The following is a 27,605-nucleotide window of genomic DNA, read 5'->3' as shown; positions in this document are numbered from 1 at the left end:
CGTTTAATGATTTTCCAGAGTGAGTTTGGTGTGATTCTTAAAAAATAATTTAATAAAACTTTATTTTCGATCAACAATACAACATTGAGGTTTTTTTTCTAATACGTAATGTCACTACTAATCTATAAAGGGAAATCTTTTACAGTACTCTTGGTTTGAACTTTGCAGGTATTCGTTCAGTTTTGCATAGTAATATCCGCCGTCCTCGTTTAGATATAAATCATGTGCCAGTTCATCCATTTCCGCGCAGCATACAGCTTCGCTGAATGCTCCGAGGAAGCTTAGGAAACGGAAGGTGTTTTGCTTGATGTTCAGAATGTGGTTGTCGTGCTGTTCGTGATGGCGTTTGTTAATGGTCACTTTCACTGCTCCGGCCGGTTGTTGTATCATCAGCAGAGGTTCCATCGGTTTTAGGTCCACATTTAAGCTTGGTTCGTCAAACATCTTCATGACGTACGATACCACCAGGAAGCAAACGGCATTCATGGGGAAAGCTCGCAGCAGCGTTGATGCCAGTCCGCGGGACAAAAATGCAAGACCCTCTTCCGCGTGGCTCTTTCGTAAGCAATCTACGATCCCGTTGTACAGTGGTTTTCCGGCCATACCGTCCGCTTGCAGTCTTGACTTTACTACATCTATGGGGAACGTAAACAACCAAGAAATGGTTCCAGCAAGACCACCGGCCATCAAGATGACAAAAGGCGAAGGATTAGCTACAGAACGCACCATCAGCTCGTAAGCAACAAAATAACTCGAGAAACCTGGCATATCACGAGCTGCTGTGATTCCCAGCCCCCGGAATAGGCCACGGAATCCTTGAGTCTTCCAAATATGTCTAGTACAATCCATTGGACCTTTGAACTTGAAAGCATCTTTCGGTAGATTATCTTGCAACTGAAGTCTTGTCTTGATCAGCTCCATTGGAGAACAAATAAAGCTCTGTGCCAAGCCCGCCGCACTACCTGCCAAAAAATGAGAATACAACGAATCCGGGTTGGCAGTGCTTCGTTGGATATTTCCGTAAACACCAAAAACGATTGCATTGACTGCTGCCACTCCCGCCATTGGGCTGGACATTCCACGATACAGTCCGCGGACGCTTTCTTTGGCGATGATCTTGCGGAAGCAATCGAGCGTTCCTTTGTACAGCGGATTCCGGTAGTCCTGCGTTTGTAGGTGGACTTTAACCGTATCGAAAGGGTAACCGGCCAGAACACCGGCGCAACCTAAAAATAGATGATAATCTTGTAAGTTTTCCATTGGCACGAGATCACTCTTATCATATTGGCGAATATGTTTGTAAGGTTTGTTGACATGAAATCTCCCGTGATTGCCGGTGGTAAATATTTTGAACCCATTTATTCTCATAATCCCAATGGTTAGTGAAAAACATACCCCGGGTTGTTATCATGCATCCGATGACATGTATGCAATTTCCAATGATGGTGAACATGACCCCTCGGAAGCCGGGAGCAACAGATTAAGTCGTTGATGATAATCGCTCCTGTAATATGGTTATTTTGAGTTGGTACTCGGTCAAACATGCTGATCAAGGAAGAACTGATGATAATGGAAGGAGCTGAAACCTTGGCAGTGAGTTTGCACTCAGCTCACTAATGGCCGTATCTCATTCCCTGCGCAGTTTGTGTGCCCGTGTTATCAATCCTGTTATTAGTCCCGTGTGATAGCGTTGCTTGACCTTTGGCAATGGTAACCTGATTTATAGTGGGACCGATGGACAACAATAATAAAACAATATATATGAGATGACAACGGAGTGGTTGAAACGTGAGAGTGGCCCCTGATATGTGCTAGGATGATTGTTACATTAGGCTGAAAAGCGACTTTCATTGCCACCAATACCATACCTCCTAGACATCCTGCAGCGAAATCGAGTGCCATCTTTACCAGTTGGTGGTGCTAATTTGTTGCTTCGGCGCTCTAAGACTTGATAAGTGTTGCGTTCTGCGCAATGGGTTGATAGCCTCCAGCACAGGGGGGGCACTATGACGTCATTAGAAGTAGAAAGTTCAAGAAAGAACGTCGGAATGATTTGACGATCCAAGGAAGATGAAAATAAAACGAGGTCCGAAATAGATAATAGAAGATGGATGCCTGGCTGAGTGCTTGGCTTCCGGTTGATTTTGTTGTTTTTTTTTTAGGATCTGCCCAGGATGGTGGTTGGCGATCTGGAAGAAATAGTAATAAGTTGTGATTAGATATGACTTTGGTACGGTTGGCATTTGGAATTAAATTCGAGAGCTTATCTATGCAATTATTAAAAATTTAGACTTGAGATTTGAATTTCCGGAAAGGTTTTTATTTTTCACTGTCATGTCTTGATTGAATTTTCTAATGCAGGACGTACTCTATACTACTCTATACCCAAGTCGGTAAAGTCACGTTATACCGATCAGGAGGCGGCAAGTTCGATTCCCGGTCCGGTCTAGGAAATACTTCTGTTTGGAATTTTTCTCGAGTTCCCTGGACCAGTGTTGGAAAAGTTCGCCATATTTAACGAAGTTCACCATGGGAAAAGTTCGTGAGTCATAGTGAATTATCGCGAACTTTTCCATCACATATATCAAGTATCATTGTGCTTGCCACACAATATACAAAATCATGCATTGCTTACACACTAAATCTAGCTCGGTAAAATCTCCAACAGCCGATTACCTCGGCATTTTTTTTTGCAGATATCTCTGCAAAATATCTGTTTGTCAGCTGTTATCTCAGCAAAATGTTATTTGTTAGCTGAATCTCGGCAATTGTTTTACTGAATATCAGCAAAATAAATTGCAGAACTACTCAGTTGTTGGAATCTAAGCGAGACAATTTAAGAATAGAAAGCTCTAAATCAATAACTGTTGGAAGTTGAATCACGAACACTAGGACAGTGTGTGTGTGTGTGTACTCTCGTCAGTTCATCAAAAGTAATGAATACACACAATCATTAATTATTATTTTCGGATTAATTTGTCCGTAGGATGTAGCAATACTTTGGCATATGGGACACACTTTCCATCATACGCGTCAAAAACAATGAGAACAAACAGCTTCATTCATCCATAACGTTCTTTGATAACGAGTTATAAATTACGACTGCTGATAGACAAATTCTTTGGGGTTTGCTGGGGGTATGATGAATTGGTATGCTGAATGATCGCTTAATAAATTAAAATAAGAGTAAATTTACTAATAAGGCAATCAGTCGTATACCATATCGCTGTTTAAGTAAGCAGTGAACGCTGACCAATCGAAAATTTGACCGAATAAACTCTGTAGCAACACATGCATAGATGATTTCCAGGTCAAATAGCAAATAAAACTTGACTCGACTCGACCTTCTCAGATTTGCATGAAACTTTGCATAATTGTTTTTTTTTAATTTTTCAAGTGAAACACGGCCATTTTGAATCTTGCAAATTTTTTCAATAGATTTTGTTTTAAATTGAACTATTTTGTTTTTTCCTTCAAAATTACTTTTTTTTTACTTTGCATTTTGTTCTTTTGATTTATTTTCCGTCGATCTTGTTTTCCGTGCTGAGCACCAATGCTACCGACGCCAGAGATGTTATGCTTCAGAACATCCCGGTGACGCCAACTGGGATTGAACCCTGGCCTGCTGGGGTGAGAGGTAATCACGCTTAGCACTACACCATCGGCGCCGTTTTTTTTACTTTGCATGTTTTTTCCAGATATGGATATATTAATTCCTACAACTTTGTCTCAGACGTCATTTCGATTGCGCTATGATTTTAGAAAAAAACATTGTCGTTGCAGTTGAAAACTGGAAAATACACTCGCTCGGCACGTTAAACTGAGTATCGGACGTATAGCGCGTTATAGCGCATCATTGTGCGATTTCAGCGCACTACTCCCGACACTATCTATAAAGTATAGAACGTGAGTAAAGTCAATTTTCGGTAGTTTTACGTAGGGCTACGTCTTTGTGTACTTTACTGGGGTGCAAATTAAAAAATTGTGTGACGAAATAGTGTCAGGTTTTAAACGCTTATAACATGGCCATTTATTGATGAATTGCATTTTTTTTTCACACCATTTAATTCAGATTTGATGAAAGATTTGCTTGGAATGAAAATTATAGTTTTTTATACTGAGAAAAATCTTGTACATTGACGGTCAAAAAGTTTGGACCGCAATCAACCAATCACATGCTTGCTTGCTATGACTATCGAGAGAGACGAGCCGATTGAGAGGTCATAAAAGAGCTAACCTGTACGTTTTGTTTCAGTTCGTCTGTCCATGTAGCGTTTGTCACATCGTTAGATGTCATACACGGCCGATGAGAGTTACTCAAAATTTATTAGGATTTCTCTCAAAACTGTAGAAAGGAGGGCTACTCACTGAGTGAGTATAATTTTCTTCGTTTGTCCTCAAAAATCTCATGGCGAATGAGAACGACCCAAATTTGAGTTTAGTTTACGCATAATCGCAGAAAGTGCACATCGATGAGTAAATTTGCCTAATGTTTTCCTGTGGAAAACCTAAAAAATCTGCCGGAAAATGAAGAAAATTGTACTCAGTCTAGGAACAATACCAAAAGACTTAGTGAATCCAATCTTTACTTTTCGACAAAATTACAAAATTCCGAAAAATTGGGTTACTCAATAAATGAGTAAATTTATCCTTGATTTCCCAGGAAAAACTTCTTGAATACCGTAAGACCCGTTTAGTTGAATAACTTAAATTGCAGTTAAACGGTGCTCAATATGAACTCGTTTAGTGGGTGCCTCCAATGGTTCTAGCCAGGGTTACTTCCACTCACTTGCTATAAAAAAATGTTTTTCGGAATTATGAAATCATGATAAAGTATAATACTAATTAGTATTTGTAAGTTATAAGAAGAGGTCATGAAGTATATGTTTGACACATAAAATCTATCAAAATTGCTTTCAATGCGTCACAATCACCGATTTTACGACTCGTGAGCGCTCACTCTGAGTGAACGCTCGTGAATCATAAGATCGCTAATTGTGACGCTCTCAAAGCAAAATTGACAGGTTTTATGAGTCAAACACATACTTTACTACTTTTTCTTGTTACTTACAAGTACAACATAGCTCTAATTATTGCATAATTCCGAATAATATGAGTGGAAGCAACCCTTGCAATGCAGTTTTGAGTTGAATTCGACTCAGGTACTGAGTAACTTTTATCGGCTGGGTACATTTTTCCTCGATTTTCGTCATAATCGAGCAGATTTTTGAGGAAAATTTTACAAAATCATCGGGGTTTGATTCGCTAATCGGGGTTTGACTGTCAAATCCATAATAATAAAAAAAAAAACAATACATGCAGACAGCCATCACTTTTAGGTATATGGTGTCTTGGCGAAAGTTTCTTCATATTTTTTGCCAAACTTTTTATGTTCGTGAATTAAGGGTTGTCCATAAAATTGGTGAATTGAAAATGCAAACTTTTTATTATTTGAAATAGACCAATGCAATGTTCTGAAAAGTTGTATAGTAATCAATTCGAAGCAACTTTGCTGAAGACACCAAATTTCTATCTCTTATTGTTCATGAGTTATTTTTTTTAACAAGCAGGTTAGGGTGGCCCCTAAAAACAGTTTTCTTTGAATATCTTTTCATCCGTTCATTTCTCGTAAAAACGTTATTCAAGACGCTTTTTGAACGTTGCTATCTTTTTTGATTAGATAGTTAAAGGAGATTTTCTTCGAAAAAAATCTCTTTTTAGCGTTAGCGTTGTTATGATATACTTCGCAGATTGGATACTAGCGCCACTCACGCCTCTTCTGAAATTCTTAGTTAGACTACATTCAGGAATAATGCTAGAGAGTAAACATTAGTTCCAATCTAAACAAGAGTAACAGAAGCATGACTGTCGCTATTCCCGGCCACGCCCATCTTTACCATAACTAGGGATAGGGAAGGAAATGTTGATGTAGTACTTACTTAACGAGAGGCCACCGACTTAGCGACACCCTCAAGGAGTTGGAGGGTTGGGTAGGGCATTCGGTTAGGATTCACCTCAAGTTGGCGATGCAACCAAAAGTATGTATTGTTTATTTGTTGTTTATTTAATCTCTCGATAGCCGGCTATCGAAAGAACATATTCATTTTGTTTAGTGATTAGAATTTTAAGAATCATGACGGAGAGCTTGGGATTAAGCCCATGATTTTCTGCTCAGTAAGCAAAAACGATCCCTCCAGGGTCATCGAGCATCTCAGAACCATAACGCTTCGCGACAATACAGGACTTAGTTTTCGCTTGATATGCAAATAGTTTCCGAGGTTAATGTTCAATATCAAATATACAAATGATGGTGGCGATTTGTTGTGCTGTGGAAGAGCTTGGGGTTAAATCCATGATTTTCTGCTCAGTAAGCAAAATAGATCCCTCCAAGGTCATCGAGCATCTCATAATTCACAGCGCTTCGCGTCAATGTACGAATATGTGGATGAACTATCTATTATTGAATAACTATTATTTACGATAATTACATGAAAGAAATAAACAAAACGTGACTACTTAAATCTCAAAAAGATATTCTCACAAATATATTTCACGCAACCAGGAATCCATTAGACGCTATAATGATACTCTGCACATGTTAGACATAAGAAGAGGCCAAAAAGCAAGCGTCCGACACACAAAACCTGCCAAATGCACTTGCAGTCACAATCAATGATTCTACGAATCGCGAGCGCTCACGAATCATAAAACCACTGACTGCGACACTCTGAAAGCGAAATTGACAGGCTCTATGCGTCAAACACCCGCCCTCCAGATCACAAAAAAAAAGAAAAAAAGTAATATAAATATTGATTATTTTACGCAAAAACGAGCAAGTAATATTAAATCTCTTGTATCGTATGCTAATGCTAATTGACTGTTACAAAAATAATATGCTTAAATAAAATAAAATATAAATAAAATTATTAGCAAAATTTACTAGAAGATCATTACTTTATTGGTGAAAAGTTTCTAATAAGCCCTCCCAGTTCCTCTGTATACAGAACAATTCTGATACTATAATCAGAATTGCTCAGTCTGCATGAAGCATCCGATTTCTTTTAATTTGGGCAAACCAATTTTGAAACTTTTGTTTCCATTTGAAAGATCGTTTATCTACATTTTGGGTGAAAAAACTGCGAGAGCGATTTTGTTTAAAGTATTTAATATGACTAAAAAAAAAGTCATATTTTTCAGCTCAAACTAGCCATAACTTTTCAAATAAAATAGATAACCGCTTAGTTGGTCTAGCAAAAATATGCGTCATAAAAAGTTCTAAAAGTGTCTAGAACAAAGTTTTTACGAGAAATGAACATATAACGTATAAAAAGATATTTAAGGAAAGCTGATTTTCTAGGGGCCACCCTAAGCTCACAGGAGCGGAACTTCGAATCAGAAAGTGGCTCCACTTGTCATTTGCGAACACTAGCGCACCTAGCGGTAGAAGGCATCTTCTGCCTTCAGTTATGATAGGCAGCATGCTGTGATAGTGTGAGTGCACGTAGAAAGTCCATGTGGAACGCTACCACAACACATCGCTTGTTGAGCAGAAAAACGAAACACTTTTTGATTCACCGATTTGTTTGCACTTCTCCTTCTGTTCTGTGCTAAGCTGCTTGTTTAAAAGAATATGAACTCATGAACCAAAAGAGATAGAAATATGATGTCTTGAGCAAAGTTGCTTCAAACTTGACTTGACTCGCACTTGAGCAAAATCCAAATTATTCCCACGCAGATTGATTGCGTCAGAAATTTGGTTGCGTTATAATGAACGATGAAATATACGTCAAGGCGGATTTCAAACGGCTCCCATGCTCCCATGCACGGCTAAGGGAAGGGAAAGGTCCAAGATAAGTTTATGCAGAAAAAGTTGTCAAAGTTCCCTAAAAAATACTTGGTTGGGCAGGTGATTTGCAAATGTGTGCGAAAAAGCAAAATTTTCGTTGCAACTGGCATTGCCAACAAACTTTTTTTTCCTTGACTTGTTTTCCGTCGATTTTCTTTTCCTTGCTGAGCACCAATGGCTCAGGAACTTCATACCGCCAACAACGTGCAAGTCGTACCAAGGACAAAAACCCTCGAAACTCGCCGGAGCTGCACCCAATTGAAAAATATTGGGCAATCTTTAAACGGAACTTCAAGAACACTCAGAAAACAGTTGGAAATGAGAAACAGTTCAAAGCAAATAAACGTTCAACATCAAATAAGGTTGATACAACAGCGGTACAAAATCTGATGGAAGGTGTTACACGTAAAACCCGACAGTACGCATTTTGAAAATCGGAAGCCTAATCGAATAATTTTTCTGTATTTTGTAGTCATTGAAAATCAAAAGTAAATAAAATTTGATCATTTAGGGGAATTTACGTATTCTCGGCAACCTAAGCAGCGACCTTCTTTCTATAGCCTTTTTCTCTAAGGAACGCACACATATGCAGTATTGGTTTGTTTACAATCTTTGCTGCCAGCTGCTCTAACAATTTCAGTCGAAAGAAATGTCAAAAACTGTTTTGAAACGCTTTTACAAAGCTCCAATCTTCTCTAGTGAGAGCGAGTATTGTCGGCAACCAGTTTTTCTTCGGCAACCGTTCCATTTGAACTGCCTGTAAATCTGCTGTTCTATTATCGGCAACTCGAAATCAGCTACAATTTGTAGTGCGTGTGTTTCATTTCAGGAAAACCTTGCTAGATTGCTTTTTCTCAGTGGTAAAAATATAGTCAAATTGAAGCTGAAAGCATAAAGAATCGTTTGCATGCATTCAGCGAAGTGTTTTTGTAAGAAAATCCAGTGAAAATAGTGTTTCAATTTGTCAATAGTCTGACATGCCGACGCCGTCATTTCCCCTTTACAATAACATAATCAGTGTGCACTAGACTGATGCAAAATTTGAAATGTTCGCTTCACAGTGCTCAAACGGTTTCAAATCGGGTTCTGATTAGCCTCCCAAAATTTAAACTCATTTGATAAGAAACTGACTTGGCACAAACCATTTGAAGTTTATTTGGAGATTACAATGGGAAAACTAAACTTTTTGTTCACTGTCTTGTAGCCTTTTTCCATATTGTACTGTTAACAAGTTCTATTGATATTTTTATGGAAAATTTTCTCAGCTACAACTTTGCAGAAAAATGTTTTCCAACCAAGGTCCAAAATAAACAGTTATTAATTGTTTAAGAGATTGAGCAGCTCCTGCCTTCGGAAGGGAAGTAAAGCCGTTGGTCCCCGGTTCATGAGTTGATGGGTCGATAGGTAGGGTCCAGGTGTGGGAGCTGCCTTCCTGGCGTCGGTAGCATTGGTGCTCAGCACGGATAACAAATCAAGGGAAAAAAATTGAGCAGCTGTATTGTAGGCAACACTGTATTCTGCAGTGTGACATAGTAACCATGATTATTGTCCTCTATTCTAAGCCCCAGAAACACCAATGTTGCCTGCTGAACAGTTGATTGAGTATAATCATCAGACATCAGTGACTTGAATCATTAATATTATTTGTTCCTTAAATTTGATCGAAAAGTAATTTTCAACAAAGTTGTAACTGAAAAACTTTCAACAAGCGCAGCTATAATTTTCTCAAGCAGAGTGAACTAGTAAATTTTGAGATAGATATGAACCAAAATTTTGGTTTTCCCACACACTTAGAAAAAATCATGTAAATTTAGGTGCTCTGAGACTGACATATACTAGCGTAAATTTTGACATAAATTTGAGTCATAACAGACGCGAAATATAGCTTAATCAAACGTACTTTTCGTCGAGCAACGAACTTTCCAGTCGCGGAGCACTTAATATTGGATAGTAATTTCCATACATACACACTTAGAAATAACTAATTTTACACGTGACGGAATCCGTCTTTGACATAAAAGATGAGACGTAAACAAACATGTCATGTAATATTAAGTGCTCCGAAACTGAACATTTCGTAGCTCGATGAAAAGTACGTTTGATTGAGCTTTATTTCGCGTCACTTATGACTCAAATTTATGTCAAAATTGACGCTCGTATATGTCACTCTCAGACCACCTAAATTTACATGATTTTTTTTTAAGTGTGTACTTAAAATGGTTTGTGCCAAGTCAGTTTCTTTCTAAATAAGATCAAATTATGGGAGACTAATCGTATTTGGAACCGTTTGAGCACTGTGGAGCGAAAATCTCAATTTTTTCATCAGTCTAGTGGGCACATAATCATGATTGACCATTTTTTTACTTGCACTACCATTTAGATATAATTTATCCTCACGTCAATCGCAGAATTGTCACCAATAAAAGTTCAATCTCGCAAACAAACTATACCAAATGATAGAGGAATTATTCCTCTACATGTTTGTGGTGTTTGTGACCTGTTTGTTTACAAAATTAATATTGATACTCTCGGGAAATGGTTGCTTTTTATCGCAAAGTTGATCAGATTTATAAGACCTTTTGTATGGTTATACACGTAATAACTAGGATGAATAAGAAGAACTTATAAGTTTTTCTTATTCTTCCTCGTTATTACGTCCCAACTGGAACTTTGCTTTTGTATTCAACTTTCATTTCCTATGCTTTTTTGGAACTGCCGTCGTTACTTGTGAACTGGAGATTCACGAATGTAACGTATTGGCTTGTAACGTATTGATTTCAGCGAAAGAAAGCCGGACAAAGACATATATGGAAAAGTGACCCCCGATGGAATTCTCTCGAACATTGCAGCCCAAGAATATATGAAAAAATGAGCCCGAAACTATCCTTAATTGAAAAAGGGGCACCTAAGATTTCGTTTGGTGGGTGTTTCAGCTATGCAGATTTTTTATAATAATATTATCTTACCAGAGACACCACGCAAATGCATGGGGCTTTGGATCACCAATCTATTATCAGTGTACAAATTGTGGTGAATCAATAACGGCGCCGGCTACGTCCGTAAGGCCGTCGAGGAAGTATTGACAGTTTTATAGACGTTGCTGCTAAAGACCGAGAACACCTCTGCATCGCTGTATGTATCATTTGAAGGAAATTTATGTTAGAAGAAAAGGTAGCTTATACAAAGTTATCAAAACTGGTACCCAATAGGCCACCGGGCTCCCTATACAACAAAAAACAGTTATGTTGGGGAAGGCCCTAGTGTAGTGGTCAACAACCATACTTCTAACGCCAAAGTAACGAGTTCAACTCTCATCCTCGGACAAGTCTCGAATGACTCAATAGTATTAAAGTGTCAATTATAAACAAATCGCGATCTTTGGAGAGCGGTTAGGACGACGAGAATAAAAAGTACATTTTTCCCATATTAGTTCCTATATCAACTTCAAAGGGCTAGTGCAGTATGAGATCGCAACAAAATGAGCTCACAATTTGGGAGAATCATCAGAACATGATTTGGAATCGATTGAGTTGGGTGGAGCCGAATCGAAATTTGAACCACCACTACTATCTATCTTGAATTTCGTGAAATGGCTAGGCAGTTTTGCACAAATGAGCTAACAAAGCGTTTTTCTTCTACCCAATGGATAGATCCTGGGTTAGGATCTTTATTAGGTATAAAAAACAGGGATCATAACGCTGGGTAGAAGAATAACGCATCGTTTGCACATTCGTGAAAGACTGCCAAGCCATTTCACGAAACCCAAGTAATCGATACAGTCAAAAACTTTATACTACTATTTATCAACAGTGTTTAAATTATTCCATGCAGCTGTAGGGCTAACTTGTTGGCATATTGTGGATGTGCTGTTGACAAGTATAATGAATACTGTTAAACATATGTGGCGACTACCTTTCGAACTTGGATATGGTTGGTTGGTTGGTTGATTGATTGTCTTTATTAAGGAGAATTTCAGCCAGACGCTGGTTGATCTCCGGGAATAATTTGGAAATCTATCATTGAACACAACATATAGATACGTAGAATCTGCAATAATAGAATTTAACAAAGCTGCACCGAATAGTGCCATTTGGCCTGGTATTCGGTATTTACATGTTAAATTTTGCTGATATTCGGTCCTTTTCTTACAAATGAATGGCCGACAATACGATTGAGTGAAATTTTGTTAGTTCAAAGCCTGATATTCGGCCAAAGTATTCGGCCGAATACTATGGCGGTCGAATATTCGGTGCAGCACTAGAATTTAATCAATTGTATACTGCCCCCTCCACAACGGCGCCGGTGGTGTAGTGGTAAGCGTGATTACCTCTCACCCCAGCAGGCCTGGGTTCAATCCCAGTCGGCGCCGCCGGGATGTTCTGAGGCATAACATCTCTGATCACGCCTTCCTTCGGATGGGAAGTAAAGCCGTTGGTCCCCGGTTCATGAGTTGATGGGTCGATTCGGAGGCGAACCAGCCTAAGGCTGAAAGCCTCCTAAATAAAGCTAAATTAATTAATTAATTGATGGGTCGATAGGTAGGGTCCAGGTGTGGGAGCTGCCTTCCTGGCACGTCGGTAGCATTGGTGCTCAGCACGGAAAACAAGATCGACGGAAAAAACAAACCAAAGAAAAAAAAAATATTGCCCCCTCCTCTCTATTGTAGATGAGTATCATCGTCACATACCATTCGACAGTGTGCTAAATTTCAGACGCAATATATATGTTCATAGTACTATCGTTATCATGGTCATGGGTCATGGCAAATAGCCATTCTCGGTTGCCTACAGATTGCTGAATGAATGTAAATTCTTTCATGCCAGTAGCTCTGCATGGATTGGCTAGCATGGGGTAGTGGCTATCATCCATACCCCTCACACTGAAGGTCACGAGTTCAGATCTTATCCTCAGACAAGTCAAAATAAATATGCAAAAGGAAGCTCTGGTCGTAGACTAACAGTAGTATCACAGACTAAAAACTGATGGAATGTCGAATTTTTTTCTCCTCCGACTGCAAATCAAAGTAAAAGTGTAAAAATTAAACAGTAAACTCGCTCTTTCTCATACGTGCTCAATCAGCCATACAAATCTCTAAAAAGGGGCGTGGACACTAAATTGTACACGTGGTATATGAACAGCCTCATATCAATGTCAATTTAAATTTGAAAACTTAAAGCTATAATGCAGACTAGTGATTATTTCCACAAAATGCTTAGCCTGCAGTTGCAAAGTTACTCACTCAAAAAACGACTCAGCATGGAAATACGAATCACGGGTAAATCTATTGTATATATTATCTCAGATGCAACCACAAATACGCTCAGCTATCAGTTTTTTTTCGGTATTCTAGTCTTAATAAAAAGTGATGTAAAATAAAAACGATTGATTCAGTTTGGATGACAAATGCAATATGGAACGATTTTTTTCCCACTTCATTTGGCAACAATTTTCGGATGAGACCAGGCTTCCCATTTCCAAACACCTCTCCTAATACTATCTGCGAACAAAAATATAACGAGCTAACCACGAGTTTTCGATTATACTTTTGCTAGACTACATTTAGATTTTAGATTAAAATTAGATTTAGATTTAGATTTAGAAAGATTTAAGGATTTTTTTAAAGCTGCAGGAATGAAATCGTGACTCCAAATAGAACTCGTTATTGAGCCTATTGATACAAGCACTTGTTAATTTGGACGCATGTTTTAATGTACCACCGTGCCCCTACTAGCGAGAGCCAGCATTTTTTTTATTATACCTTGACGAGTAGGTAACTGGTGAACATTTCGATTAACACGTTTCAAAGCTATGGACCATTAGACTGATGCAAAATTTGAAATTTTCGCTCCACAGTGCTTAAACGGTTCCAAATTGGATCCTGATTAGTCTCCCAAAATTTGAACTACTTTACTTGGTACAAACCATTTCAAGTTTATATGGGAATTATTATGAGAAAACATATGTTTTTGTTCATATCTATCTAACAATTCACCACATCACTATGCTTTTAAAAAATATAGCAGTGATTGTAGAAAATTTTCTCAGCTACAACTTTGTTCAAAACCACTTTTCAATCAAATGTAAGGAACAAAAGTTTTTAATGATTCAAGTCACTGATGTCTTATGATTATGCTCATCCAACTGTTCAGCAGGTAACATTGGTGTTTCTGGTGCGAAGAATAGAGCACAAATATCATGGCTACTATGTCACACTGCAGAATACAGTGTTGCCCACAGAACAGCTGCTTGATCATGCCAATAAGATAAACAATTAATAACAATTTAATTTGACATTTGGCTGAAAAACAATATTCCACAAAGTTGTAGCTTAGAATATCGCGTATAACTGTCCCGTAAGAATAGTTATAGAAATTTTCGAAAAAGCAATATGGAAAATGGGTAGAAGACAATGAACAAAAAGCTTGGTTTTCCTATAGTTTTTTTTTTTCCATATAAACATCGAATAGTTTGTGCCAAGTCAGTTTCTTACCAAATGAGTTTAAAATTCCTGAGGCTAATCAGGACCTGATTTGAAACCGTTTGAGCACTGTGGAGCGAAAATTTCAAATTTTGCATCAGTCTAATGGACCATGGAACTTGGAATAAGAAAATTCCTGTTGCAGAGATATTAGATATCGAGCGGCACAATCTTGAGGAAGTCCATCCGGCTTCATGGCTTCGCCGATGACATCGTCATCATGGCACGGAACATTGAGACGATAGCGGAAACGTGCATCAGACTGAAGGCTGAAGCTAGGCGGATTGTACTTGCCATCAACGCATCGACAACGAAATACATGAGAGGAAGAGTTTCTAGGGAAGACAATATTAGCCTCCCGCCCCGAGTTCAGATTGACGGTGAAGAAATCGAGGTGGTTGACGAGTTCGTTTATTTGGGCTCACTGGTGACTGCCGAAAATGATACCAGCTGTGAAATTTAAAGACGCATTATGGCAGGGAATCGTGCCTACTTTGGACTCCGGAGGACGCTCGGGTCAAATCGCGCCCTTGGTGTTTTTGATCGGATAGTGTTGCGTACCATCTACGGTGGAGTGCAGATGGAAGACGGAACGTGGAGGAGGCGAATGAACCACGAATTACACCAGCTGCTGGGAGAACCATTCATCGTTCACATTGTAAAAATTGGGTGACTATGGTGGGCTAAGCACGTCGCGAGAATGCCGCACGACGACCCAGTGAAAATGGTTCTCGAAAGCGACCCAACAAAAAAAAAAGAAGAAGAGGCGCACAGCGGGCAAGGTGGATCGACCAAGTAGAAGGCGAATTGCGGATCCTTCGCAGACTACAAGGCTGGTGACTTCTTTGGACAGCAGAGGACATCTAGGCCTTAGCCTGATTGGTAAGGTAAGGTAAGATTCCAGGAGAATTTCTCGTGGTCTGCTTCCATGTTTGTAAAAGGATTAACATTAACATAACCAATAGAGGCATCTTAATTAAGTGTTATAAGGAGCTCTTAGCATGAGTAGATCATAGAAGTTTTTTTTTAGAAACGAATCAAAGCACAGATAGCTGAAGAACAGTAATCTGCTGTCGAAATATTCTGGTTTCAATCACTAGGGGCGCATTGGTACATCAAAACCTGCGTCAAAATTTACTTGAAAACCAATTTGAACTGTCAAAATCGATATTTTTTTATGTTACAAGAAGGAAAGAAAGGAAAAGGATAAAATTTTGAGTGAAAAGCCAATCGATATTTTTTTTACAAATAGCTTTAACATAGTTCCCCCGATCGTGTTCCATTTTGCTGGTGTCTTGTAGAGTATTCTTTTCGTTACGGAATCAATGTTCATAGGCTTTTGTTACAACTATTATTTTTTAAATAAGTTGATTTGACAAGACTCACAATTGACCAAGAAAACTGGTTCCTTTCAATGACTGAAAAATTCAACCCACGAGAAATACACAGAAAATGTTGATAAACTTAACACAATTGTGTTGGGTTCAGCACGACAATGTTTTGTGCTCAATCTTCTCGTAGCTCCACATTCCAATTTGCTATTGAAAAAGTAAAAAAAAATCAAACTCATCGACTACATTGACTACGAGAGAGTCGCGCATTGATTTGTTTTGTTTATCAATTTGAAATCCATCACAGCAGTCGGAAGGTGACTTTGTTTTGTCTTCGCCCGACTCAGCTTTTAACCAGACTTTAGAATAAAACAGTCCATCAACCATTTCGCTTTTAAGTATGTTGAAGTATTACGGGGGTGTGAGAGGGTTATGGGATCCAATGTCAGCGTATACTTGTTACTTAGGCATATCACTAAAGTAAAGGCCTATTGCAGGATTGAAGTACCTTATGTCAGAATTTGCTAATCAAATATAAAAACAAAATAAAATTAGGTACAACTTGTGTCAATCTAATGTTACAAATCATTGGCTGAGATTAGATCCCGTAAACAAAATGTTTTTAGTTGGCCGAATACCTCCACTTCTGCATGACTCATTTCATCTGCCATTTGACGTAATATATAAAAGTGATCATTATTTAGGCACGTGAAACTATTTCACAATTCTTCGAAGATTTGCGCTCAACAACTGATATACTTCGAATGACGCCAACCAACTTTCCAGACGGATGTAGAAATTTCCACTATTGCCAACCGATCGATCGTTATAGCCCAACAAAAAAGCATCCCGTCATTTTTTAATAACACTATGATAACACCGACTCGCCAGCCGAGTTCATGTTGACCTACGGTGAACTGCTGGCGCGATAAGACGTGAGAAATATTTCGCATCGAAAAAGAAGTTCCTTTGTTTTGGAAACAATTGGCTATTTGTTGGCAGCCTTTGGTGTTACTAAGCCTTACGCCGCAATTGAGCTGGTTGATAGCAGAGGGCGTCTGGCCAGACAGATAAAGGATCACAACGTGTCGGATTCGCAGGAGATTTGACTGCGGTTCTGCTGAATATTGTTCTTACATTAATTTAATATTTGTTCATAGATAACTTAAATACATTGCGAGTTCTTCAGCTAGAAAGGATGGTACATCATTTGAGCCACTGCATATGGCAATGACCGAGTCAATATTTGAATGATTTTGAGCAATTACTACAGATAGCTAATAAATGAGATGTACTAGTAGTCACCTTATATGAATTAGTGACGTTATGGTTACAAAAGGCTTTCTTGAAACCAACTTACATTAAAGTACATACTTCAATTCCATGTAGCCCATGCCAAATGCACGAACATGCTCAGTTGGGATCTCCCGTTAGTCTCATCAGCATAGGTGTAGAATATCATGCCGCAGGCAGTGGATTCGTTTCTCGGTCCGATCGAGGAACTTTCCGGGACGGAATTTTATTCTGAGAGCTTCTTCACAACTGTGCTAACAGGACAGGTGTTAAGTTTCAGTCGGATTCAAATAGCCAAGAAAAAGAATAAGAATCTTTAATGATCCAAACACCTTAGTATTAAGAATTTTCATTAAAACTTCAGGAACCTCATGATAAAGCGAGTTCAAATCTCATGTTCAGGATGGTATAGGTAAATTGAATAATTAATTACCCCTTTGAAATATCAAGTTAAAAATTGTTGTTTGTAACAATCCCATCATTTAAGAATCAATTCAGAATATTTATTTTCTTCTCAATATATAACATTAAATTGACATGTTGAATTTGGAACTTAAATTTTAAGAAGCTTGTTCAACGTTCCTTGAATTTCAAACAAGTTAATTCGTAGCGTATAACATTTCGGATGAATCATGTCAGCATAGGATGAATTTGTCCAGGTAGACTACTAATTTTCTTATAAACTGCATTTGATCGTATCTCGTTGCTCACGAAAATCACTATCAAGATTTCTCCTCAACTTCGGCAAAACTATATCCATTTCACACTCACTGTCACATAACAAACAATCATCTAGGGTTACGTTGATGCATTTACCTCCAAACGATGGTTCTTCTGCTGCGTACTTCGGAAAAGATCTTTTATTGTCAAGAACTGTCTATAACTGGTTTGAGTTTGTATCTAATGGCTCTTATGCACAATAAGATCATGTCTGGTTGCTTTCAAGTTCTTCGCTTTACGTGATCGCCTCAGGCTCACCTTGGCTTATGATTTCTCTTCACAGCAGACTTCACTTGATCTCTTGGTGTAACACTTTTTTTCCAACACTGTCACACCGATCAGTGCACTACCCGGAAGCACACAACAGCGGACCTTAGTTCTCTAAATGGTACCGTTCGTTTTTCTTTATAAAAAAAAAACCGCCGAAAACCGTTGATACTTCCCGAGCGATTGCAAGTTCCGTTTGAGTCTTGGACTAATACAGCGTACTATCCGTTCCAGGGGAAAATGATCAACTGCGCGACACCGCGTAAACTTCCAGACTGTGGCCGAAATAAACGATCCTGCCCGTAATAGCCCATGAACGGCGGCGAAGGAGAGTCTTGCTGATCTCAACTCGTGTCGGGATTGGCTGATCGGCAACTGTAAACAGACAACAAACGAGAAAATATTCCGGAGCAAAAACAAACTACGAAGTTTCTTGGTGATAAGGCGACCGAACATCCAGCCTGGTAATCGACGTGTGTTCCGGGAGGGCTTGATCTGCGGCCGAATCGGGAGAACTGTGCGCACGTCTCGTGGAAGGTTATCAATGAATGGATTTCATCACCATCGCCAATAGGCTCCTCTTGTGGTGTTTTTGCCGATTTATGTTGATGAATATTGTTCGTGTCGGAGAATTATTGTTATCAATAAATGGCTAGGAAAGGTCTTTTGTGGTTTTGCAATGATTCTGCAGTTCGCATGGCATAAGCAGGCCGTTGAGTGTTAATAGATTGACGTAATTGGAGTAACTTAACCTCTTAGAATCACGGTTTTGGTTATAAGGATATGACCCCTTAGCATTAGATGATGGAATGAACATTTTGAAGGGGTTCATGTTACGGAAACTACACGTACGGCAAATATTTCGTTCCACACAACCGTGCAGGTTCTGGGTTGAAAGTACGATCCTGCATCAGTAATCACGTGATGTCCAGTACGGCAACCATCATTGACCTCTCGGTCCCGATTTTCAACAGCACGTGCTACTCGGGTGATAACGTATGTTCCAAGAGTCCATTATGAATTTAACGATTATGTGTAACGGAAACGGGACATGAGTATATGTTTTGACTTAAACTGATATCGCTTGAAGATTTTGTCTTTTCTGATAGGGCCATACATTAAGACAAATCCTGGTCAGTTCGGATTTATTTAGTCTACGAATTAAAAAGGTAATTAATGTAATGTTATGATTTAAAATAATTCCATCCAGGTCACCTTTAAGTATTTTTCCTAAGCTTTGCAAAATTGCATGTTTTCTGTTCTTCGACAAATCCATGCCTCGACAAAAACCCATTCTAAGTCCGTACTTTGAACTTTCCGTTCCGTTGTAACCAGATTCCGTTGGAATCAAATGCATATGTATTTCATTCATAGGATTTCAAATCTGCGTTGCAATAAATGCTGATACGAATGATGCTTTTTTTGCGTATTAGAAACCACGTAGATAGTGGGCTGTGTAATACTACAGTGCGTGTCAGAACAATAGAACCAGCTAAAATGATAGCGTCGCTAAACCGTCGAGTTGTTGTATCTCTTTTGTTTACCAATAAATATTTATGAAATATTCAAGGCTTTAAAAAAACCTTATGTCCAATAGCTCTTTAAACATTCACTCAACGTTAATGACAATCTTCTGTGATTTGGGTAATAATGTAATATTGATCATCTTTCTAGCTGTTTGTTTTCGCGATGTCAGTATTTTTAAACCAAAAAAATACTTACTTACTTCAAAATTATTATTTATTCACACATTTTATTTTTTAAATACAACGAAAATTTACCAACGTTTCATTGCTTTGGTTTCAGATACTTCGCCTGAAAGTTTCAAATTAAGCAAATCATATAGCCAAAAGATTAGGTAATTTTCGACGAACACAAAAGCCTGAATAACAAAACAATTCAGTTGTTTTAATTGATGTAGAAAAACAAAATGGAATTGCTTAAATTACTATATTTTTTATAAAAAGTTGTGGACATTTAATATTAAGTATTCGCCAATATCTTCTGAGCTCCTGAATATTTCATAATGTTGGTTAACAAACAACAGAGATACATTGTTTTTACTGATAATAAGATTTAAGATGGCTCTTTTGTGCTGACACGCACTGTATAGACTATAAACCTACCCTTGGAATTTCACTCTGTAATTGATAAGCATTGACGGCACTGCCGTTGATCGGCGATAATCCTGCATAGTTCAACTGAATCGATGAAATGATGCTCTTTATGGGGTAGTACATTTGGTAGTTTGTGATGCACAGTGGTTGAAAATATGATTTTTTTTTTTTAAATTTCTCAAAAACTTTCCATTATATAAATAAACAAATAAAATTTGTATAGCAACGATGGTAACCAACTAACGCTTAATATATTTTAAGTATTTTTAAGTATTTTTTGGTATCTTATATATCTGCATCAGTGCTGCTAAAAATCATTTCTCCTACACCTAACTTAGCTGAAAATGAAGACAACCTTATCAGGTAGATCAACTAACTGCATGAATTTGAATTTTGACATAACAACATTCTTTTGATCAAGGCACCCCCTGAGTATCGAAGTCAACATTTGTGTTTTTCCATTAGTGGCTGGATCTTCATTATCGCCTGTGTTGTTGTTGTTAATATTAATATTCGTCTTCATCTTGGTGGGGATGGTTGCGAATCGATTATTTTCATTTAACACAAATATAGCACTGTGGAACGTGTTGTGTTGGTTTATACATACAGATCGATGGAAAACTACTGCCTCATGCTGAATTGATGATAGCATTGAAGTTTTAGACTCTAGGGTCAACAATTTTCCAAATAATCGTTTTGCCCAAAACTAAATTGATTATTTTGCTTTTGAGAATCGCTTTTAATTTTGACAATAGTTTGTGCTTGATTATCCAAGCACTGGTGAATATCAACAAACGCGTATTCGTTGATGTATAATTAACTCATTTCTCGTTAACTTTATCAAAAAGAAACGTATCAGCTTTTGTAACCAATGCTTACTAACACCACTAGCAGGTAGGGGAAAATTTCCTCTATCTGACGGTAGTGTTAGCATGCGTAGGCGAGCTACCAGTTACGCCAAATCGACGATCAAATGCATTGTTTACAAAAGCTGATACGTCCCTTTAAAAAAGTTATCGAGATTTGTTCATTTCGCTCGTACGTGACAGCGAACATTTTCAAAACAAACGCAATTCATCTACACTGGGTTGAAGCGCTACTCTTTGCGTGCATTAAATAGAACAGCAAATAAGGTTTTCTTCCATTTAATTCCGCTTAATTAATGTTGGTATCAATGACAGATATGTATTTCGACTACAATGCGCAGTCTTCATCAGTTTCAATCCCACTAAAGACTTATCAAAATCTGACCTGCTTAAGTACTCATCCCCTAGGTAAAAAATGTCAAGATCACAGTCTAGTCTAGTCTAGTCTACACATACACAGCCAGTACTTGAAAGAATCCTGGAAAATGATACATCTATCATTTTTCTTGTCATTATTAATGCCTGCTGCACATCAAGGATGTGAAACAAACAATAAAGCGGCCAGGCCTACTGTGTAGCGTTTAGTTAATTTTTGTGGAAGTGAATGTTTACCATGTCTACTTAATAAGTATAGACAGTGGTTAACATCTAATCCACAGGTAATCAAAGAGCGGGGACATACCGTACCAACCGCTCCGTATGCAGGATTTGAAAATAGGCTATATAAATCGTTGGGAGTGACAGAGCTAAGAAAGTTAATGTACACTCCTTGGTTGTCCGATCTCCTGGGATGGAACACAGGTATTTACCCCTTGTGTTCGAGCGTACAGTCCTCCCTCCGTACAAGCGTGGACGGCACCGCCAACCCACTGCCATCCCTCAATCGATCCAGCCGACCTCAGTCCAAGGACAACAGAGAGCGGTGTGCGGACGTAACCTATACGGAGGGAATGCTGTATTCGCCTAGGTTATAGCGCCCTTGCTCGCTACCATTTTCTTCTAGCGGTTGGGACCTGAGCACTAACTCTTGTCCTAGCCCTATATGGCATATGGTTATAGCGCCATTACTCGCTTTCTGAAAAGAGAAGAAGGGAAGGGAAGGAGAGGAAAAGGACTTGGGAAAAGGAAATGCGGAATTCCTTTCCTCACTAGTATTTGTATCGTCAACTTTTATGAAAATTATATAAATCATTTTTCCTTGGTCAGAGGTATTATTACGACATTTTAATAAGATTGTCTTATCATTTGTTATTCAAAATTTAATGTTATAATGATCAACATAGCTTTGGATTATCCAATATATTTCATAATTTAAAAAAAAAAAAACATTTTTTTAGCTGAAATGAGTATTTGCAACCTTGTCATACAGATCTGAAAATTAAATCAGTAGCTTGCTTCTCTGCATCAGACATGCTTAGACGGCTTAGACTGACTCCACAAATCAATGGTTGCTACTCCGTGATTGGCCAGAATCAGTGAAATTGCACAGTGAATGGGGTTAGGAATGACCGAAAATTCTCATTGTAGGGGAAATGGCTCTAATGTTGGCCTATGGGTTTAATATTAGGCCCATAGCTAAAAATCTACTTTTTATCAGTTTTATCTAGATGAACGCGTCATTGGGACGGTACTAATGGATATTTTTGATCGCTATTGAAAATTTAATCGATTGCTGAATTGTAAGTAATGTTTATAAATACATAGGCGAGACCAAAACGGCCCCACGTGGCTCCTCGCCGCACTCTCACTACCAGTTCCGGGATTCCACGTGGCAGAATTCACCCCAGGGCGCGTCCTAGACCATCCTACCCTACCTAAGTATATGGCAAAAAAAATATTAAACTGGAACGAACTCACCAATTTAGTTGACTGTCCGTAAACTGGGTTCTTCTGCCGCTCTCGAGATGGCATCCATGTTTCCGTTGGTCGGCTGCTTCCCGATGTGAAAGGGTTCTCAGGCCGAAATTGTTCGCAACGTCACAACTTGTCAGGATGGAAGAGGTCTCGGAAAAGTACCGGCCTTACCTGAGCCATAACCGTTGGTTCCGTTACCACTTCTCGAAAACTAAACTGGGGATTGTTCTTCATTAAATGCACTTCAGAACGGGGAATCGTAAAAAATGTCAAGATCACAGGTACAAAAATGAAACACAAGTTGACGAAGAAAAGTTCTTTTTGAAGCAGTAGATAGAATAGAGTTTAAGTTTGTTATAGATACGTAAAAAAGTAGATTTTAATTAGAGTAATAAACTGCATATGTGTCATTACAGCTTGATTACATTTACATTTACAGCCATTACATTTGAGCAATTAATCTCACGAGCAAGAATACTGAGAGAAATAAACGTTGAACCTTAATTTTTAATTTTTTGAAAACACACTTTCCATTCATGAACGTGACTGTCATGTTCTTTTATTCTACGCATTTGAAGCTACGCACAGGAAACAGTTGCAGACTTATAATTATGTCTAAGTATTAGTATATATTTTGAGGCTTGCAAAAGTAAGTTGTGTTTGCGCTCAGAAGACAAAATTTGCCTGTAACATAAGAAGAGGTATATTTTCAACGCTAGGAGCACTTCAAAAATTATTTCATCTGACTTGGCTGGTAGCAAACAGATATTTATGTAAAATCGAATCGCAAGTATGCAAAATGAGTACCATCCTCCGAATAGCGCGCTATTTCTCGGTTGTCCTCTAACCAATCGAACAGATTAATGATAGATGACTAGTTTAGAGTACTATTATAATAGCACTAGTATAGAAAAAAAAAAATAGATTTTCCAAAAGACAGAAATAACGGATTGCAGTAAAAACATGGTACATAATGGTTTACAAACTGATTTAGAACTATGGGTTTACTGGCCCCGTAACGTGGGTAGATCACCTTTTCGTGGTACGTTACGGGATGTAAGATCTACCACCGATTCCTAGTCCTAACTACTTCAAACTAGGGGAACAGGATTTTTCAGTAATACAAGGAACACATCTTATTCCTTGTTACTTTTTATGACTTGATGATCTTGAAACAAGGAAAAAAAAAATGAGTTAGTTGTCTTCATCTATGTGATTCCTAATCTTCTATTCGTTGTTCCCTAATTTGAAGTGGTTAAGACTAGGGTTCTGATGCATGGTCATTATCGGTGTCATACCTTAATTTTGTTGCTAAGGAATCCAATTTTGACTGACAAAGGGGCACGCCTTTGGAGGGTGTTTCAACACTCCGAAGGGTATAAATAGCGGGACCTTTCAATTAGAGTCGGATTCTTGCGATAAATGCAAGAGTGGCAACTGTAAAAAAATCGAATAATACTTCATCATTTCTCAATAGTGATGGAGTAATACGACATGCACTAAACTAAGGACACAGGATATACTACAATAGATCAATTTACTGGTCGCAGTAGTGTTAGGTCACGAATAGAAAAAAAAAAAATGGGTTTGCTGACGATACATGACAGTTACGTTAACATTTAACTCATGCATTGATTTTGGCATCGAAAGCTCTCAATTAATAACTGTGGAAGTGCATTTAGAACACTAAGTTGAGAGCACGCAATAAACAAATATGCGATAAGCAATAAGCTTCAAATGCGTAGTAGAAGAACATGACAGTTACGTTCATGAGTGGAAAGTGTGTTAAAAAAAGGGTTCAACGTTTATTTTTCTTTATAACTATAATAAAAAATATGCGATAAGCAATAAGCTTCAAATGCGTAGTAGAAGATCATGACAGTTACGTTCATGAGTGGAAAGTGTGTTAAAAAAAGGGTTCAACGTTTATTTTTCTTTATAACTATAATAAAAAAAGCATTCTTGCTCGTGAGATTGTATCTAAAAAAATAAATTAATGACTCAAATCAGGGTATTATTCAAGTAGCAGCTGTCATCCATCTGATTTAATCGTACTTCTAAAGCACGTTTTGGCTGTATCCCATAGGAACGTATTTTTCGCTTTTAGGACCATAATTAAATTAAGGACAGAAGTAAATAAATGAGGTAGTTATGATTTCATAGAATAAGAATCCAGCCCAGAACATGTGAAAAATATCATTGTGCCATCAGCGTGAACAAATCAAGAAAAAATAAAAATATATTAAATAGCATGGATTTTTCACCAGAAAAGCTCAAAACAACCTCTCACTCATTTGGTCATATCTAAAAAAAAAACAATTGGTCCAAATAATTTAAACTTGAAAATACATCAAGTAGAAGATTTTTCCAAAGTTTTCCAACTATTAAGAAATAAAAAATCCCGCCCATGGTGAAAATAGGCCATTTTTTGTCAATTTAGATACCTGCCGGTAATCAGTCTGTTTACTGTAGTTACTATAACAAAACTTAAATGTGAGTACACTTATAAAAATCTACATTAAAAAACCTTCAAATTGACGTTCTAAGATCACAAATATGTAGCTTATTTGGTTGTGGAGTAATTTCTACTGAAAGATGAAATTTTTAAAAATCTCGAAAATCCAAGGTTGTAGTCCAGAAGAATCTAGGCACTTTAGAGCAAAATAAAAAAAGGCGTTTGTTCAGAACTCCAAAATAAGCGTTTTGGCTAAGTTTATCTAAAATCGGTGACATCGACCACAGGTGGTGTACCCAATTGAGCTGGAATGACCCATATGTTTTTGTGTTGTAAAAATAAAGTAAGAAACGCTCACTGCACATCTCGGACTTTAAGTGTAAAAATTCATTGGTTTTGATACAAATGTTAAGATTTACCTATTCTTTACATATCTATAATAAACTATGATTCTATTCTATCAATTACTATAAAGAAAAACAAATTTCAACAACTGAGTGAAAAGTTATTAACAAATGAGAAGTTGGTGTACAACTGTGCATGCCAAGCATGCTTGCGTGTGGTAGTAAATGATTAAAACAGACACTGATCTCCATGAACTTTCTGAGTATAACGCTAGAAATATAAAGTTTAGAGAAAGATGCACCTAGGATTTTACTTGGTTTAAATTCCAAAAAACTTCGCATTATTATTCGCTAGAGTCAATCAACCAAGTTTGTGTTGCAATTCTGCCATATATATTCACTCTTAATTTTTCAAAATGGCATTTTCGATATTTTTCAATAAATCATAGCACGAGAACGGTTCATCTAATTGAAATGACGTCTGTGACACAGGTTTAGGAAACTGGATTCTCATAAAGAAATAAACACATAAAAACCATCTAGCGGAGACGGTGGCGTAGTGGTAAGCGTGATTACTTCCCAACAAACAATTGAGAGCTCTTATAAAACACCTGAGTTGATCAAACGTTGAATAATAGCTTCCAGAGTTGAACAAGAATGGCAGCCCTACTTTTGCTCAATAAAACAGATGAAATTATCCTTAATAAGTAAAAAAATCTCCTTAAAATATGTCGGGTTGCTCCTTAAATGATTGATCAAAATACGTTAAAAATCTTAAAATGCTCAGTAAATATTTAAAGTACGCTCCCTAAAATAGAGAAAACTGTACATTATTCATTTGAAAATGCTCCTTAGTATGCACCGCTTTGCACCATTTTGAAGTGTAATTGTACCATAGATCATCGGAAAAGCTGCTGTAGAAAGGTTAATAAGTACCATGAAATCAGTTGACATGTTCAGTAAAAATTCACAAATGCACACAATGATTTACTGAACATTTCAACTGATTTCATGGTACTTATTAACCTTTCTACAGCAGCTTTTCCGATGATATATGGTACAATTACACTTCAAAATGGTGCAAAGCGGTGCATACTAAGGAGCATATTCAAATGCTGGTGTAAAGCAGCGGAGAAGACGGCTCCGACACAAAGAGCGTCACTCAGTGTAGGGTTGCAAATGGGAAACCTAGCATAATGACAATATTCTTCTTCGTTGTGCACTTCTTTATCTCCTATGCATGCAGTCGTGGTAAGCAAAGTCTGAAAAGAACTCAAAGAAACATTAGCGCTTCTTGTATTATATTCGCTCCCTGCGCCGCATGAAGTGTACCGCTCATTATGTGGATCGCGTTCTCAAAGATTAGTTGGAAAAGAGTGTGCGAAACAAATGGGAAAACCACACACTCTGCACAAAGTTGCTTTGCAACCGCTCTGAGGCGCTTTCCAGTCCTGCTTCTCGGTATAGTCCACTTTCGGCGTATGGGGACGTCACATCCATCACCACCACCTCGAAACATTATTCATTTTCATACATTGCTATTGAATATGAATGAAAGCTTTCTATTATGCGATACGTCTAATGTTCTATTGGTTTATAATAAGAGAAAACGGTGAAATTGCTTATGGTGTTCATTTTACCCCCAGTTGCCCTACGGTAGTTGCAAAATTCTTCAACCCGAAAAATGCATAGACCAGACCGGGAATCGAACCAAGCCACGTCTAGCATGGTCTGGCCTTGCCTTTACCAACTGAGCTAAGGGAGGCCCTGAGGTAATGCAGTGTAAGATGGCGTAAGATGCACTCCCGGGGAAAATTTATTTCTTATCCATTTTTTCGAGGATCTGTGAAGGAACATGACTAGTTCATTACACTACTGAACTAGCATTGCAAACTAGCAAACTAGGCAAAAATCCTCTTTCCCCGGGGGGGTGCATCTTACTCCATCCAACCCCATATAGTTTAATTAATTCGTCCTGATTCATTTATCTGATATAAATTCCTTCAACCGCGCAACCGGGTTTCAAAATCCCAA

General features: G+C 38.0%; 1 protein-coding gene across 1 annotated transcript; it reads right to left on the bottom strand.

Moving 5' to 3' along the window:
* Positions 1 to 45: 45 nt before the first annotated feature.
* On the bottom strand, positions 46 to 18,185 carry LOC135699864 (mitochondrial basic amino acids transporter-like). The gene is made up of 3 exons (XM_065220221.1): positions 17,765 to 18,185; positions 1,869 to 2,189; positions 46 to 1,226 (listed from the first exon to the last, which is right to left on the bottom strand). Exons 2-3 carry the CDS (start codon positions 1,900 to 1,902, stop codon positions 118 to 120), a joined length of 1,143 nt encoding a protein of 380 aa, XP_065076293.1. The 5' UTR covers positions 1,903 to 2,189; positions 17,765 to 18,185; the 3' UTR covers positions 46 to 117.
* Positions 18,186 to 27,605: the final 9,420 nt, after the last annotated feature.

The sequence above is a fragment of the Ochlerotatus camptorhynchus genome, unplaced genomic scaffold (assembly GCF_037179485.1).
Source record: "Ochlerotatus camptorhynchus isolate MF236.1 unplaced genomic scaffold, CSIRO-AGI_Acam_v1.1 ptg000120l, whole genome shotgun sequence".
Lineage (NCBI taxonomy): Eukaryota > Metazoa > Arthropoda > Insecta > Diptera > Culicidae > Ochlerotatus > Ochlerotatus camptorhynchus.
This window is presented reverse-complemented; position numbering and strand designations above follow the sequence as displayed.

Excerpts from the sequence above, each read along its gene's own strand:
- LOC135699864 (XM_065220221.1), bottom strand. The coding sequence starts at position 1,902 with ATGGCACTCGATTTCGCTGCAGGATGTCTAGGAG. Across the intron at positions 1,227-1,868 it reads CGCTGCAGGATGTCTAGGAG|GTTGCGCCGGTGTTCTGGCC; the intron begins GTATGGTATTGG and ends ATCTATTTTTAG.